This window comes from Entelurus aequoreus, linkage group LG04 (assembly GCF_033978785.1).
Source record: "Entelurus aequoreus isolate RoL-2023_Sb linkage group LG04, RoL_Eaeq_v1.1, whole genome shotgun sequence".
NCBI lineage: Eukaryota > Metazoa > Chordata > Actinopteri > Syngnathiformes > Syngnathidae > Entelurus > Entelurus aequoreus.
In genome coordinates this window covers 40920735-40939625 of record NC_084734.1, presented here as the reverse complement: position 1 = coordinate 40939625, position 18891 = coordinate 40920735, and the positions used below count along the sequence as shown (strand labels likewise).

The following is an 18891-nucleotide window of genomic DNA, read 5'->3' as shown; positions in this document are numbered from 1 at the left end:
TTCTAGGACCCTGTTGATTGGAAGCCATGATTATTTGTAAGGAACTAATTTGTACTTGCTCTTTTCATTTGGAACATTGTAGAAGTGACGATGCTAAAGGTCATTCCCGCTCTAGCTAGCCTGAGTCTAACATGTTTTCGTCGCCCTGAGGACCAAACTGCTGGAAGAGGCCACTTTAGACTAAAATAAGTAAAAAAATAAACAAGTTGGTAAAGGAAAAAGGAGTGAATATTGTTTTATTCTTGCACCAACACTACCCCCATAAAAAAATGGTTGACTGAAAAAGCAACTTTTATTTTGTAAGCGTCACGATGACAAATTGAAAGCTGCGTGAGAAAAGAGCTTTTTTGACAGCACAGCAACGTCTGAAATGTAGAAATGAGAAGATCCAGTGTTCGGTGCACTTCAAGATGGCGCCAAAAAGGTAAATTAATGTTTCTTGTTGTTCAAAGTAAAAATTTAAAAAAAAAAAAGGTATAGATTGTGCGGCCCAGTCTATTTGCTGAAATTACCTCATCCAGCCTCCACGGTTCATTGGGATCCCAGGTGGGGGGGGAAGGGGCACCTGATTTTGACCCTGAACAGGGGGAGGATACCCAGTGGGAGGGAGGCCTATGCCAGGAGGGGGTACATGAGTGGGCATGTGTGGGGGAGGGTAACTGTTGTAGCCCGGTGGCGGATATGTTGGAGGCATAGTGGGCGGTGGGTAACTGGAAGGTGGGAGTGAGCCCGGGGGAGGAGCTGTGGGCGGAGGGTAGACGTGGTAGGGCATCGGGGGGGCATAGGTGGGCAGCATGGGCGGAGCGTAGGAGGGGGCCTCGGTCTTCATCATGGACTGCAGACTCTGGTAGCCCTCACCTGACATGTAGGAGCTGGTGGTGGACATGACGTAGTTGGAGGGCGGCGGTGGCGGGGGCCGGTGTGGAAGGGGAGGGGGCTGGCTAGGGGGTGGGGGAGCAACTTCACTCTGTGGTTCTGCTTCGGTGGGAGGGGCTGGAGCGGCCAATTTACGCTCTGAAGACAAAGACAAATAAAGAGGTGCAAACAACGCAGTGGGGTCGGGGGGGGGGGGGGGGGGGGGGGGTCTTACCTGTGGGTGGCTGGGATGTGGGCAGGGGGGGCATGGGGCTCTCCAGGCGAGGAATCTTTAATCCAACTTGTTCTGGAAGACACAAAGCCTCATTGCGACTGCTGATGTGGAATATTAAACTCAAAGTGGGGGTGGGCTTACCTGGGGGCTTGGCGTCTTCCTTGGGGGAGGTCTGCAGGAGGAAATCATTTTAGTCCACTTGACACATGCAAAGGAGGTAAGAAGAAAGACACTCACATGTGCACGTTTCAGCTGGCGTGCTGGGCTTCCTCCTTGAGGGGACGTCTTCCTCACCGGCGGAGGGGGAGGGTTTGCGGCTTGGGGCGGAGCCTGTGGCATCGGAGGGACGGCGGGCATGGGGGGCCCTCGCTCCTTTTCCTGCATCTGCTGCGGGATGGGCTTGTTGCCATGGGAATAGAGGTCCAGGATCTGATGGCAGATGTCTAGGAGACAAAGCGGAGGATCAGCAGCAGGACAAACGATTAGGACTGGGCCCAGAATACATTTTGCTGGATGACATTTCATCCCACTTACTGACAATTAATGACATCATTGTTGGCATCATACCGAGAGCTATTTTTGCACTGATGGAGTAATTAAGATAATATAATTAGGGATGTAATAATGTCAACATCTCAGGGTGCAATATTGTCACATAATAAGGCCATGGTACAATATTATTGTGGAATAAACACACTTAGTGTAATTGAAGACAAACAATGTGCAAATCATATTCATGACTCATGTATTTTTAGGGGGAAATAATTGTGCACCAACATCCAATGTCAAGCAAATATCTGACAATTTAACTTAATTATGCAAATACTTTAAAAACTGATGTTGAGCTTTGCTGGCTTAAAATATATTTTCCGGGTGATGGTTTATCAAGTGGCTTCTCATATTCCCCACGGTGTGCAGAGTCCACGCTCCGAACGAATGCTTCCCTCAGCAGCTGTGCACCGTGACCTGCTTTGTGTATCGCCTTGGAAACGCTTTAATACACAGACCTCCGCCAAAGAGGTTATGTTGTTACCAGGGTTTGTCTGTCATCAACTTAACTCAAAACGGTACGGATGGGCTTCGATCACATGTTCAGGAAATGTCCATAAAAACAATTCCTCTTATCTCCTCTGATCACACTTCTCACAAATGCGTCCTTTCCCCCCACTTTACTACGTTCCCCAGTCCCACCTTTAGGTTCCGCTGCACAGAGGATTTATGGGAGACGTTTATTTTTAGACCGGCCATTGCAAAAGCTCCAGAACCAAACTACACTAAGTTTTCGTTTCATACCGTCAGACGTCACAGCATTATCGTGATGATTTTGCAAGCGCAATAGCAGGAATGTGAAACGTCCGCAAAAACCCACATTTTTAAACATTTATTTTCAAGTCAGAATATCACTTCCAGCCCTTTGAGACACTTGTGATTTAGGGCTATATAAATAAACATTGATTGATTGATTGATTTCCGCATTTTTTTGGATGACATATTGTAGCGCGTAAGGGCGGGACTCAAATGAGTGTCAAGAGATGGAGCTAATTGTTTTAATGACATTCAGACTTTGTTTTCTTATCAGCAATCCAACAGTATCTATACATCCGTGGCTTCTCAATGCAACAACAGACAACACAGGAAATGTGTCCCATAAAAAACCATCCAACAAGAACTCTTAACAACAGTTTTGTGGGTGAATTATGTAAAGCCACTACAATATCAAAAAATAGGATCCAAACACAATTGGTTGAACGTTCACCTCAGCAACAGGTGCTCGCTGTTCCTCTTGCCTAAACATAGCACCAAATTGTAGGATAAGGCGCTAAAACAAACTCGCCAGTTAGCATAGTTCTCATCATCAAGCTTGTTTACTTGTTGTCGCCTGCGTTCACTCTGCGAGACCCAACTTTGCTGCTAATCATATTTAGATGATTACAATCCGAACACTGTTAGTTCTGAACTAGTTGTAGTTCTAGAACATTTATTAGTAGCCAGCGAGAAGGTATATTTTTGATGTGACAGATGTAAACAGAGGTCACAACACCACATGTATATTACCCGAGCGGGTGTGGCTACAGGATAGAGTTTTCAAATGGGAAACGTTTTGCATGAATGGTAAATAATTTTACATGACATTTTCAATGATAATAATGATAGTAAATTGTTTACTCAAAAATCTGTGGTACATTCAAAATAGGTTGGTAGATGAGAATACATTTCAAAAGTAAAATATAGTGTAGAAATGCACCCAATTGCAGGAAATGTAGTCTTGATTTTTTACATTTTATTTTGGGGCTGGCGTGGCATCACTTTGTGTCGATAGAAAATGTCCTCTTTTTTCTCAAAGGGTGCTCACATGCCTGAATACTGCAGTATCTACTAGGGCTGCAACTAACAACTCATTTGATAATCGATTAATCTGTCGATTATTACTTCGATTAATAATCGGATAAAAGAGACAAACTACATTTCTATCCTTTCCAGTATTTTATTGAAAAAAAAAAAAAAAAAAAAAAAATTAAAAAAAAAAGTAGCCTCTGCGCATGCGCATAGCATAGATCCAACGAATCGATGACTAAATTAACCGCCAACTATTTTTATAATCGATTTTAATCGATTTAATTCGATTAGTTGTTGCAGCCCTAGTATCTACCATACCTTTACACCCCTAACAAGTGTTCCTTTCAAACACAATGAACTTTGATTTTTCATTAGTGTTGTTACAATTGTCATTGGAAGGTCAACCATTTCTTATTGCTCTAAATGAGTAAACAGACAAAAACAAAGCACTCAATCTCTGTTAGCAAAAACTACACTTCAATAAATATTAAACATTTTGAGGTGAAGTTTTTTCTACAGTTGAGTGTTGTTGTTTTTTTTCCACTTTCCAACAAATCCTGCAGATTTGCTCGTTTGTTTTTCATTTGCTCATTTGATGGGCTCATCTTGCGCTCCAGTTGATTATTATACACACTAGAACTATTCCCACACAGGACATTTGGCTTTGCAATCAACTTTTATTCCTTGCTGTGCTTCTCGCTAGCGAGGCTCTCTGTCCGTGCATTTGTGTGTTTAAGCTAGCAGACTCGCCTCTGCACACAGAGACAAAGATTGTGAATGACTGACAAGACGATTCACTCTGTTCATTTAGTTCCGCTATTGAATACACACAGGTGCTGAAAGCAATGCACATAGTGGAAAAGTTATGGAGTTAATTTTCATTTATGGTTAAATTACAAACGGGACGACACCAATCAGACGGCGGTACCTTCCAACAGCTCCACGGGGACATCCTGGACAAACTGCTCCCACCAGCGGCGTGACGACTGCTTGGCGGTCCACTCCTGGATGTCAAACTTGCAGAGGCGACCAGCGAGGTACATGACGGCCACCGCGATGATCTCTGGCTCCCACTGCAGTGACAGCATGGTGCACAAGCTGACGGGGGGGCGGGACAAAACAGTGTCAATCACAGACGGCATGAGGCGTGTCCAGTCAGCTGACCAAGCGGGCTCACCTGTCGTTGACGAAGGTCCAGGCCATTTGAAGCACCTTGCACACTTTGTTCTTCTCTCCTTTAAAGCAAAACGTAATCACTCACTTCCCTCCAACCCCAAATAAAAATTTTACCTTTGAGCTGCTTGACGTAACGCAGAAGGAACATGTAAGGATGCTCCACCTGCAGGTCGAACTTAATCGTTTGGAGGAGAATTCTCTCCAACACCATCACCTCCTCCTGTGGGACACATACTCATGAGAATAACACTGCTTGGCTTTGTTTTACACTTGTGTGACAAGTAGGATGGAAGTTGTAGGAGAGCCACAGTTTGATACAATTTCTGTGTATGGTTTGTCTGACGAGAGTAAAAAGTCAAAAAGTGCACCTTAGGGTCATCTCCAAACTGAGCAAACTGCACGTCGTTGAGCAAACTGCGTGCAGTCTTGATGATATCTTTGCACTTTTTGGGTGTTTCCTCCACTTTGCCCGCCAGGAAGAGACAACAAGCACCGGTCACCTGACAAGAGAAACAAAACATGTCTAAAAGATGACAATATTTCTCATTTAGAAGAAAGCTTTTTTGGGGGCAAAACACATTCAGGAGTTGGTTTTATTTTTAAATAGTCAGAAGAATATCTGTCTGGCCATTGAACTAAACATTAGGTGCTTTGTGCGCACATCACATGCAGGTAGCCAACTGAGCTGGCCTTGGCACCCCCCAGTATCTACAGGATGGCGGGGGAGAGATGCCGTCTCCTTCATCAGACTTCCACAGCCCACAAGTGCGTATGTCCAAGCGGAAGCAGACTCAACTGTCAATCATGGATGCAAAGACGTGACAAAAAAGCACCAAAGACACACTGGATTGCTTCCCCCAGCAGCATACGGTATGGGCGATATGGTCTAACATTTTTATCACAAATATATTACAGCCTCTTGACATAACGATTTATATCACAATATATTATTTTGTATGTAAATTATAGAACTATTTCAAAAGGGGTTACAAAGGCTCGTAATTTGGTTGCTGATGTATAAGTGCGTTATTTGCAGTTGTATTACTTTCCTAAAACTATTATTAATATATTTGTTAATATCAGGTTGCTTTCTTCTGTAACATGTTTCTATGTGCACTTATTTTAAAATGAAATAAGCACTTATTCTTCTGTAGTGTCAATATTTGTTTGTTAATTACTTTTGGGTGATACTACAAAAAGATATAGATAGATCCGACACCAAGAAGTTACAGTTAACTAATACTAAAAAAATACTTACAATTTATAAGGTCATTAAATAAATAACTTTTTAATCAAAATTAGACAAACAAGATGGTGGTGTAACAATATCAATTAAACATTTAAATGATTTCCTTTTTTTACATGGGGTGGTATAGCTCGGTTGGTAGAGCGGCCGTGCCAGCAACTTGAGGGTTGCAGGTTTGATCCCCGCATCCGCCATCCTAGTTACTGCCGTTGTGTCCTTGGGCAAGACACTTTACCCACATGCTCCCAGTGCCACCCACACTGGTTTAAATGTAACTTAGATATTGGGTTTCACTATGTAAAGCGCTTTGAGTCACTAGAGAAAAGCGCTACATAAATATAATTCACTTCACATGCAATATTTTAAGTAAAACAATTTAAATAATAATTAAATACATCAAATGATTTAGGTTTTGCCCTCAAAGTCCTTTGGTTTACATTCAAGAGCTGTAGTTTAGCAGTTAGCATGGTTAATTTTAATGTATCCCATGTAGTGCATTTAGCTATTCCTTCACCTTCAGTGAAAATGTTACGTGTAAAAAAACAAAAAACCTTTATTTGCCGCAATGACGGCCGCTATCTTACTATATTACAGTGAGGATGCAGCTCAGCACTGTGAAGGGACGTTAGCCGCTAGTGGGGACGCTGCATTGTGCTACCGTGATCATCTGTTTGTCAAATTTGCAGGATACAGCTATAAGGTGTTATCAACATGCACTATCGCGATACAACAATATTTTAAAAGCTCTTTACACTGCTAAATTTATATCACTTACCCGGTATACCATATTTCACTTACATAGCTCAATGGCTACACTGCAAGTGGCCCAAATCACAGACACACTTGAAGACCCTGCAAATCTCCTAAAATAAGACTTAATTACATTTACTTTATTTTGACAATTAGAATTTTTCAATAAAAGTTTTTATTTGTGGAAACAAGTTTAACATTTAAAAGTTCATGTGAAATGCAGTTATAAAAGAGCTGAACGCATCTGCATTGTTTTGTGACCCAGGCAAATTAAAAAACATGATTCCTTGTCTAATCCTATATACAATGTCATAGTACAATAGTGTTCTTAAAAGCAAGGATGCTGCCAGGAATTCTGGGAATCATGACAAACCCCAACACCTGCCAAACAGAGGTATTGCAAGGCACCCCTTGCTTAAAATTAATGTTAAAATATTGTCTTGTAAAGTCATATTGTGTCCAGTCACACGAGATGAGTGAATGGCAATTTGCATTTGGGATGTAACAATTAAACCACAGTAAAATTCCCGAACGTTAGCGTTACTTTACTTATTCAAACTGATTGAAAATCTGTGATTGATACCCACTATTTGATAAACTGATGGACTCTTGTGTTAAAGTTAGCTCACTAGCTAGCTAATTTAAATGTTAACAAGAGACATTAACATCTTTCTCCATTAAAAAAGGTCATACCCCAATCTAATCTCGTATAAACAAATTACTGCCTAAAAAACTAAGATTCAGTATTGACATTTAACATCAAGCCTGTGCTGTCTATTCACAAGGTGATCGATATAAACTCCACAGTGTTGCGTTGAAACAGACAGCGGTGTCTCAAACCTGAAGTGAATTTACGTAACGACACATAACCCCGAAGGGAAGCAAAGTAAGCACCAAATTTGAATTTAATAAAAAAAACCATTATAAAACTTTTACAAATTAAAATGGCATATTCAAACACACAAGAAAATATGGCTCTTATGAAGCCAAAACAATATGAAATGTTTCTTCTACCAAGAAAGTATATTGTGGGTCTATTTATTTTAGTTACTTAAAAAAAACTTGGTTGAAAGATTTCAGTGTGCGCTTAAGTACTTTTAGAGCATAGGCAACAATATCGCGATAATGATAACTGTGATCATTTTTGTCACAATGACTTTGATATGAAATGTTTATATTGTTACATCTTAATTTGCATACATGGCTCCACCCTTTTAAAAAAATACACATGTGAGGTGAACTTACATATCTTGGGAACTGTTTGAAGGAGTGGAACATGTAGAAGCGGTGGAAGTAGATGATGCCCGTCGCCAGCGTGTCATAGTGTCTGCCGCTAGTCAAGGGAATCACCTGGGCGGTCATGTGAGTTTCACAAACATAAAGCAATCATAAAGGATACAGGCCAAGCCGTGTGCCCACATCGAATATGAAGCGAGCCCCCTCTCTGCGGTAGCGGGCCTCCGTGCCAGGGTCCAGACCTTCAGACTGGGAGGGGGTGTGGGCTAAGTCCTTCTTGTCCCAGTACCAGCACGGCTTGATGTGGTCCAACATGGCCTGGCCTGTCGTGGACAGGTCTTTGAACTCCTTCATTTGCTGAGGGGAGGCGATGACACAGGACGGGCCCGCAGTGCCAACTTGCTGCGTCAAAACACATGAAAAGACTCGTAAACAACGCTATTCCATCCACAAATTATATATCACTTCATGTTTCTTCATTAAAAAAGGTACAAAAATTGAATTAAGTTTTAAATGCAATCCACAACCCAAATACTGTATAAAGTACTAAAGAATACACAAGCAAGAAACATGTTACAGCTATTCAGTTTATTATAATGAACATTTGTCCCTCTACAGGTTGATATAAGAGGCAAACATATTCAAAACATATTACATAGATGAACATTATTACAATGTAAAATTCCAAGGTTAAGTGCTAGAGCGGTTGTTAAACCATGTAAACCACTAACTGCCACAAATGTACCTTGCACACACAAGACAATAGACTTCACACATACACTACCTCTTCCTCATTCACCTATTCAGTGTTACATTAGTGTCAATAACTTAATATTAAGTGCAAGCATAGAAATATAGCTTTCTACCTGCATTACATGCTTTCAGTCTAATGTGGGGCTCTTTAGCCGCATGGCTCTTTAGCCGCATGGCTCAGTGGCTCCCTGGAGCTTTTTTTTAAATATCTGAAAATGGAAAAAGATGAGGAAGAAAGAATACTAATTTTGGTGGCCTGTGACGCAACAGTTTACATGTACAACTTTCTCCGACGCTGCCACAGAAAGACGTGTTTTATGTCACTCCTTTGTCTCATTTTGTCCAAACTTTGTATTCTGTGCGTGAATGCACAAAAGGTGCGCTTTGTTGATGTTAACTTGTTGGAGTGTTAATCAGGCATATTTGGTCACTGCATGACTGCAAGCTAATACATGCTAACATGCTATTTAGGCTAGCTGTATGTACATATTGAATCATTATGCCTCGTTTATAAGTATATTTGAGATCATTTAATTACTTTTACATATGTCCTCTGTGTATTTAATTTATATTTTCATGTCTCATGAGACATTACCTGTATGTAATATTGGCTGCATTTCTGATGGTTGTTTGTGTGCCATGTTGTTCCAGACCACAGCAAACGTTACCCAGCTTGCAAAGATTGTAATAAATCTATTAAAAGAAGACAGCCTGGCGTTTCCTTTAACTTGGACACACACATCTATACCTGTGACTTAGGGCTGGGCGATATATTGATATACTCGATATATGGCGGGTTTGTCTCTGCGATATAGAAAATGACTATATCGTGATATTCGAGTATACATTCTCACGCAGTTGCTTTTAGCTGCGGCCATTACACTGCATGCGTTTCCCACTCTTGCTTGTCTCTCCTTCTCACAGAGACATAAACAAGCGCACCTTCTTACATACGTCACGTGTGCAACGTCACACGCTCCCGCGGAGCAGAGAGGTAGTGACATGGTAACGTTAGCTGTGATGCTAACGGTGAGGTGCGGGTGGTAATACGAGAGAGAGAAGGTGCAAATCTGGTAACAAATGAAGGAAGAATTAATTAGGGGCGTGGCTAAGATGCGCAAGCAGTAGTTTGCCTCTGCGGTAACTCCGGTGAAAACTTTAAGATTTAACTCAAATTCTGCTTTTTTTTTAAAATTTAAAACTTACAACGCTTGGCTAACTATATGCATGCCTATCACTCTGGGTGAGTTATACTCTATCAAGACAACATAACAATAATTATGCCCAAGACACGAAGAGGGAAGCAATCAGAGTCACCTGTGGCCGTAAACGAGCTCGAGGCTGGCGCTGAGATGGCGTCATCAACTTTGGAGAAGTTGCTGGATAAAATACTCGAATCTATCAACAAACGTTTTGACATGCTTGAGGAAAAGCTTGAGGCTCTTACAAGCAAGCAAGCGGCATTGACCAACAGAGTGGATGACATGCAGCAGCAAGGTTCCGAACATGAGCGCCGCATCGAAGCGCTCGAACAAAAACTGACTGAAACGCAGAAGAGCAATGAGAAATTGGCAGCTAAAATTGACGAATTGGAAGGGCGCTCAAGACGTAATAACTTAAAAATAGTCGGGATACCAGAGCAAGAAGAAAAGGGAAGACTTACGGATTTCGTTGCGGACCTGATACCAAAGTTGTTTGGAGCGAGTAACTTCTCCAAGCCAGTGGTGGTGGACCGAGCGCACCGTGTCCCGCTCGCTCGCTATGGTGACGGCAAGCGCCCCAGGAGCATCATCGCAAGGATACACTTCTACCAGGACAAGGAGCTACTTCTTCGACTGAGCCGCGGCCAGGAGCTGATCTACAACGGCCTGCGCGTCTTCCTGTTTCCAGACTACACTGCCGAGGTGACAGCGCAAAGACGGGCCTTTCGAGAGGTAATGAACACGCTGCGGGAGAAGGAAATCAAGTTTATGCTGCGTTTTCCAGCTCGCCTGCATGTGGAGTACAACGACCAGGTAAAGGTGTTTACCTCTCCTACAGACATTAAAGGGAAACTTCGGTTTTTTTCAACCTGGGCCCTGTTTTCATAATTTTTTCTGTATATGTGAGTGCTGGATAAAACATTTTTTGAGGTCGCGCCAGTATTGAGCAGGGCAGGCAGCCTCCAGCCCAGCTAACGCTCGTACACAGGGCAACTGGCTCTCGTCAAAATTCGGCCTATAAACATGCATTTTTTTCACACTGACAGGCTCAGATAGTTACAATGAGTGTCCGACAACATACTAGAAAGGAGAAATTAACGTATGTCTCTACCTTTAGCTGGAGATCGCTGTGTGTTGTGAGCTGTGTCCAAATCTCACCACGCTACAAATCTCGTTCCGAAATCTCGCGATAACTCGCGACAAAACACCGGTGGAAAAACAGTTACCTGACTGAGGTGAAGAGAGATGACTGAAGTGATTTTCTGCCTCCACTATAAAACTAAAATAACAGTCTTCGGTAATCCAACAGAAAATCACTTCAGTCATCTCTCTTCACCTCAGTCAGGTAACTGTTTTTCCACCGGTGTTTTGTCGCGAGTTATCGCGAGATTTCGGAACGAGATTTGTAGCGTGGTGAGATTTGGACACAGCTCACAACACACAGCGATCTCCAGCTAAAGGTAGAGACATACGTTAATTTCTCCTTTCTAGTATGTTGTCGGACACTCATTGTAACTATCTGAGCCTGTCAGTGTGAAAAAAATGCATGTTTATAGGCCGAATTTTGACGAGAGCCAGTTGCCCTGTGTACGAGCGTTAGCTGGGCTGGAGGCTGCCTGCCCTGCTCAATACTGGCGCGACCTCAAAAAATGTTTTATCCAGCACTCACATATACAGAAAAAATTATGAAAACAGGGCCCAGGTTGAAAAAAACCGAAGTTTCCCTTTAAGACTTTCATTATAAAACATCTTAGTGGCTAATCATCAATAACGGCTCCACCACACAAGGCTTATGATCAGCATAAAGCAGAAATACACTTTTTTCACTGATGTTTATTTCACCGGAGGACGCAGGAAAAAAACAAAACACTTCGCTGCTGAGCTAGTGCTTGGAGCAGTGAACACAACTACTAGCATGCGCCCTGCGCCTGAAGATGGGGGTGGGGATGAGGGACTTTTGGACTGGGGAATCGACCAACACGATGTCGTATGGATAACATCACCATGGAGATTTCATTTCAAAACATCGAACTACACACGATGGGGACAGAGGGAGGGGGGAACAATGGGGTGTGAGTGTTGTGTATGTGTGAATCTGAGCATGAATGTGGAGGAGCGAGGTGCACAATTATATTTCAACTTGCCAATTACTAAGGTTTTTTTTCACGTAAAGATAAAATACCCTAAAAAACTTTAATGTCAACTTATAAGAAAAAAATTAAACTAGTTTCATGGAACGTCAGGGGTTTAGCTAAAAATATTAAAGCAGGGAAGGTTTTTTCACACTTAAATTCATTAAAAGCAGATGTTTTATTCTTACAAGAAACACATCTCTGTAAAGACAACCAACACAAACTTAAAGCTAGCTGGATATCTCAGGTTTATCATGCACCCTTTACTTCACAAGCAAGAGGTGTAGCCATTTTATTTCATAAAAATGTGCCTTTCATACTTACATCAAAAATAATTGACCCTAACGGAAGATTTATTTTATTAAATGGTCATATTACATCCTACCCAGTAACTTTTTTGAATATCTATGGACCAAACACAGATGACTCAAACTTTTATCATAGAGTCTTTGGTCTATTTCCTGATAACTCCTCTCATATCTACATTGGTGGTGATTTTAACTGCCTTTTGGATCCCAGATTGTCAACTAAATCTCATGTAATTGCTAACTCAACTAAAACCATTAATAATCTTATGAGATCAAGAAATATCATAGACATATGGAGAACAAAACATCCTAATAAAAGGGAGTATTCATTTTACTCCGCTGTACACAATTCTTACACAAGAATCGATTACTTCTTAGTAGAAGCCTCTGCTCTCTCCAATGTCAGTAATCCTGAGTACCACAGTAGAGTCATCTCAGATCACAGCCCTATGAGTATGCAGATCCAAATTGATCTCCATAAAACCAAACAAAAATGGAGATTTAATCCACAATTATTATTATATGAAGATTTTAAAGAGTATATGAACAAGATTATCCAAGAGTTTATTGAGGTGAATGATAACGGAGAGGTCTCAGACTCTATATTGTGGGAAGCCCTTAAAGCTACTGTGAGAGGATATATCATTTCATTTGAAAGCTCAAAACAAAGAGAAGTAAGAAAAAGGCATAAAGAACTGGAAAAAGAAATTAAAGAAATGGAAGAAATTCATATAAATTCTCTTTTGCAGTCTGACTATAATAAGATGCTGAAACTGAAAAATTAATACAATTCTCTTCTTCACGGGGAAGTATCTAAACTCTTACTGAAAAATAAACAAAAACATTTTGAAATATCTGATAAACCACAAACACTTCTGTCTAGACAGCTCAAAGGAGATCAAGCTAAAGCTGCTATCCACAAAATATGCTCAAAAACAGGTGAAACATGTACAGATTTACAGGATATCAACAATGTCTTTAAAGACTTTTATTCAGAATTATATAAATCTAGTTCAGCTGTATCGGTTAATGATTTAAATTATTTTTTTACTCCATTAAATCTACCTCAACTGAGTCCAAACCATCAGAATTCTTTAAACAATACTATTTCAACTGAAGAACTGCTAAAAGCACTGAAATCTTTCTCTGTGAATAAAAGCCCTGGTCCAGATGGATTTGGTGCAGAGTTTTATCAAGCTTTTAGTGAAATACTGTCCCCTATAATATTAAGAATGTTAAATGACTCTTTTGTAAACAATAAACTTCCAAGCTCTTTGTATGAAGCTCATATATGTATAATACCAAAAAAGGGAAAAAATCCACTCGATCCAGCCAATTATAGACCTATTTCCCTGCTCAATCTAGACCATAAGATTCTAACTAAGGTACTCGCAACAAGGTTAAGCAACCACATAACAGAAATTATCCATCCGGATCAAGTTGGTTTTATCCCGGACAGACCTTCTTTTGGCAATGTACGGAGATTATTGAACCTGTTGTACTCGGACTGCATAGTAAACAAAAAGGCAGCCGTCCTGACTCTGGATGCTCATAAAGCTTTTGATTCAATTGAGTGGGCTTATCTACTTCATGTTCTCAAATTATTTGGGTTGGGAGAAAATTTTATAAAATGGGTTAAAATAATTTATTTTGCACCAAAATCATAAGTCATAACTAATAATGTAATATCGGATAGTTTTGAATTACATCGTGACGTGAGACAGGGCGATTGCCTTTCGCCCTTACTTTTCAATCTGGCCCTAGAACCACTGGCTATTGGTTTAAGAATGAACTCTAATACTAAGGGATTTTCAGTGGGCACATCAGAGAGTCTCATCTCACTTTATGCAGATAATGTACTTGTTACACTTACTGAGCCAGAAATTGCATTACCACTTCTTTTAGAATATGTAGACTCTTTTGGTAAAATATCTGGTTACAAAATAAACTGGTCCAAAAGCGAGCTTATGTTCCTTGGAGATAATGTTAAGATCAGTCAAAACCCGGTTAAAGTTGCAGAAAATTATATATCCTATCTCGGCTTAAAAATATCTAAAAATTATGAATCATTACTAAAATTGAACTTTACTGAAGCTTTTGAGAAATTGAAAGTGTGTATAGAGTATTGGAAGACCCTACCCCTCTCTATGTTGGGTAGAGTGAATGCTGTCAAAATGATTACCCTGCCAAAATTTACCTATCTTTTTCAAAATTTACCAATTCTAATTCCTGCACATTTTTTCAAAAAACTTGAATCTTTAGTTCTAGATTTTGTGTGGGGATATAAAAAACGCAGAATATCTAAAAAGCACTTATTCAGATCTACAGGGGAAGGGGGGCTGGGTCTCCCAATGTTCAAAAATTATTATTGGGCATCAAATCTGAACGCATTGACCTATTGGAAGAAGGGGTTCCCAAAGAATGAATCACTTAATTCTGCTCCCTTGTGGCTGAAATTGGAACTGCAGTCATTAGTTAAACCTTACACATCATTGCTATCTTTACTTTTTACTAAACCAGTCTCTTCTATTAAATCAACAAGCCATAGTGTAGTAGTAAGAAATTCTATCAAAATTCTTTCTCAAATTAAAAAACAATTGAATATTTCCAATGTAACTATGTATTCACCATTGTCTCACAATCATGCATTTATTCCATCAATAACAGACAGACATTTTTTTAACTGGTACTTGAATGGAATTAAATGCATAAAAGACATGTTTGTCGAGGACAGCCTTGCATCATTTGAGCAATTGCGAATCAAGTTCAAGTTGTCCCAATTCAGTTGGTTGTGCTATTTGCAGGCAAAAAAAATTATCAAAGAAAACATTTCAAAGTATCATCTGGTAAATGAAAAACACCCACTCTTAGAATTACTAAATTTATCACCCACAAGTAAAAAGCTTATCGCCAAATTTGCCAGCTGCTTCATTATGCCCATGACATCAGCAGACGGTGTTAAAAGAGCCTGGGAACAGGAACTAAGAATAACAATACCCAAACAGCAATGGGAACGGACACTCTCTCAAATTCACAATTGCTCAATTACCAGCAGACTTAGGCTCATACAGTTTAAAGTGATTCATCGTTTTTACTACTCCAAAGTCTTATTACACAAATTTTATCCTGATACATCTCCACTTTGTGATAAATGTAAATCTGCTGAAGGATCACTGTCTCATTCGTTTTGGGAATGTCCAATTATTCAATCATTTTGGTCCAGCATTTTCTTTTTTTACTCGGGGGTATATCAGAGAAAACTTGTCCCTGACAGGGATATAATCTTGTTTGGGTGGTCTACAGAAACACAAAAACTTCCAAAATATATTACAGCCGTGTTGCTGCTTGGGACGGTCTTGGCCAAAAGACTCATTCTCAAAGACTGGAAAAGCCCATCTGCACCCAACTTCAGGAACTGGCTAAATGAACTTGTGAATGTAATGACTCTTGAAAGAATACGATTTATAAACTCTGCAAGTATGAATAACACTAGAAGTCCCAGCATTTTTCTGTCTACCTAGAAGACCCAGAGAGGGGTCATTTGGCCCGACGCTTTTCCCGAATACACTAATCACTCATTTTGTTATGGTAATGAGGCTGTTAGGGGCAGTTTGTCTAGGTAGACAGAAAAATTATACATGTGGGAAATGCCGAAAGGAGCAATGGCAGTGCCAGGATTGTGAGTGACTGCTCAAATGTATGTCAGTCACGTTTACATGGACATGGTTTTTCATTCTTTGTAAATATGCTTTTTTCTTTGTAAATGTTTTTTTTTAAACTATTTTTGGCACACAAAAATAACAATTGCTTCTGCAACAACCCTCCACACCAAAACTGGGAAAACAGTTGCTTTTTCATTCTTTGTAAATGTTTTGTTTTGTATTTTTTTTAACAATAAATGTCAGAGTGTTGATCCCTTCATTCTGTTGATCCTTGCAAAAACACACACAACCTACCTCAGAACTAAAGCTTGAGCTGTAAGGTCCCCTCCCCCACACAGGCTCAAGTGGCCCCCTGCCGTGTGCCACTAACAGCCACATTTTCATAACAAAAGGAGTGTCCACAGGGGGGACTAGGGGTCAAATGACCCTCTTGTGTGTTTTCTAGGTAAAAATGTCAATTGACCCTTCTCTGGGACTTCGCGTGATAAATGGGAACAAACCTGGAAACCTTTACTGACATATATTGAATCATAATTTAGACATTTAAGAAAAAACAAAACAAAAAAAAACTTCCATCTTTTTTGTAGGTGTATTCATTTTTTATTATCTTCATTATTTTCTGTATTGATCCTACATTATTGTTTGTTTGTTTTTTGTTACTTCTGATATGGCCTTCCCATGGTTTACTTGCTTATTTATGTATTTATTTTTTGTGACTTTTTATTTTGTATTGTTTTACATCTGATCAACTTCTGTGACTTTCCTTTTCTTTTTTAAGTGTGAACGGTGGAAAGGCCCTCGAGAGGTGATCTTGGGATCACTTCCTGAGGATCCTTGATGCAGAGGAATGTTCATCCATCTTGCTATGGTCTGGATAGCCTGCTGATCCTGAGCCAGAGCGGGATGGACGGATAAATATATACAATATCTGGGTATCTTTTCTAATAATGTTTATACTGTAAACCTTGAATTGTTGGAGTTTAAGTGCACCTCTCTCCTCAAGTGTGCATGTGAGTGGGTATGAGTGGATGTGTGATTGTATGTAGGTTTTGCGTGACCAAAGTATGACTGTTAAATGTGATTTTAACTGTAAAATTCAATAAAAATATTTGCAAAAAAAAAAACAAAAAAAAACAAAAAACAAGAAAAACGTGGTCCATCGTCTGGCGGTGGTTTGGCTTCAAGCGGGAATATGTTCAACATTTATGCGGCAAAAGCATTGCTACAAAAAGTAGCACCACTGCTAATGTAGCATCATTTGAAAAGTCACCCGCTAGAGGATGAAGAGTGCTTGAAACTGCATGTCAACATCTCCGGCCGGTGCCACACCAACAAAATGCCGAAGCAACTATTTCCAGATCAACACCGTATGAAAAAAAAAAGTTAACAACAGAAGGAGATAACGTCGGCAGGAACCTATTACGCAGCTCATTTAAATTTGACAGTTATTGAAATATCTTGTGTGACATCATGCACAAAAGTGCACTTTATTTGTTTTTAACTATTGTAGTGGCGTTCTGTACAAAAAGTACACTTTAATTTAGTGTTGTTTTGATATGTCATCTTGGTGACATCATTCACAAAAGTGCACTTATAGCTTGTTTTAAAACGTCTCTGACAATCTTGCCCTTTCTGTTTTGGAAATGACATGAATGTTTGTGCCACTGTTTAATAACAGTTTAATAAATACAGTTTTGGTAAATTGACTTAGTTGTGATTTCCCTCTCTGCATGAAAGTTTAAAATGAGCATATATTAATGCAGTATGAACAAGAATGTTTTAATGTAGACACATAGAATCATCATACTGCTGTGATTATATGCATCAAGTGTTAATTCAAGGCTAAGGCAAAATATCGAGATATATATCGTGTATCGTGACATGGCCTAAAAATATCGAGATATTAATAAAAGGCCATATCGCCCTGCCCTACTTTGACTATTAAAAGCCAGTAATTTCCAGGAGTTATCTCGCCTTCTGAGAAGCTTCTGATTTACTAATGTAAATGTTGTCAAAATGTGTAGAATAAATATTATATTTCGACATTTCTGTCAACGAAGACTTGCGTCAGCCTGCGACACAGTCATTTTGATAGTAGGCTATTACAGCTAATATATAATTCGGGTTGCTGACCCCTGGTCTAATGGGTGAGCGCATCATATCGAAACTGTTGGCGTTTTATGCTGGCTAGGGGCAATTTGTTCACTTAATATCCTAGAACACAGTTATTGAAACCAGCGAGATGTTAAATAGAAACAAGTATATAGCAACCTACCCGCCTTTAGCAAACGAGCCAGTTAGCTAGCGAGCAAAGCGTCACTTAAAACAGAAAACTCGAAGCAGCCTCAAAAAGTCAAAAACACTCACATTTTCTTGCTCGTTCGCCGATGTCTTACCTTCAACATGACGCCACAGGTTAACAAGTCCGTCCAGACGCCTGCGAAACTAACCCAAGTTGATTGAAGAGCGTTAGCTAGCAAGTGGAGTCCATTGTAACGAGGACGCAGCCATTGTGGGTCATGAATACTAGTGCGCATGCGTCTGACGTCACCATGTAGGGCACGTGGTAAGCAAGCTTAGTGTTGGGGAAAAGTTTTGCAAAATATCACATTTTTCATACATGTGATATTTTTGCATGATTTTTGTACACATAATTATATGAATATATTATAATGAATTTTGATACTTTAACATTTACAAAAATATTATTGATCGTGGAGACTGCATTATTTATATAGTTTTTTTTACTGCCAATAAAAGCCGCTAGAGGGAGCCAAATAACTAATTCTCAATCAAGGGCAGCACAGAAAAAGTATTTATCATGAATCAACTAAGATCTGGTACCCTTGAACACTCAAAATGTATTGTTTTCTGGACAAACCGCCTCCACTTGGACAAGAAAGTGTGGAATAAATCACAAATATTCTTTGAAAAATGAATACGTACTACATTTGAATGCCAAAAAAGCATCAAGAAAATACAGACTGACTCATTCAGCT

General features: G+C 39.8%; 1 protein-coding gene across 2 annotated transcripts; it reads right to left on the bottom strand.

Annotated features, from left to right (window-relative positions):
• Positions 1-210: 210 nt before the first annotated feature.
• ccnk (cyclin K) lies at positions 211-18433 on the bottom strand. 2 transcript variants are annotated; one of them, XM_062044877.1, is made up of 11 exons: positions 18289-18433; positions 7999-8237; positions 7845-7926; positions 4972-5103; positions 4718-4823; positions 4605-4662; positions 4356-4525; positions 1328-1533; positions 1232-1262; positions 1091-1162; positions 211-1014 (listed from the first exon to the last, which is right to left on the bottom strand). In XM_062044877.1, the coding sequence occupies exons 1-11, from the start codon at positions 18427-18429 to the stop codon at positions 509-511; spliced, it is 1743 nt and encodes a 580-aa protein (XP_061900861.1). In that variant the 5' UTR covers positions 18430-18433; the 3' UTR covers positions 211-508. The 2 variants fall into 2 exon arrangements, with proteins under 2 accessions (XP_061900861.1, XP_061900863.1); XM_062044879.1 differs by having other exon boundaries at positions 18260-18403.
• Positions 18434-18891: the final 458 nt, after the last annotated feature.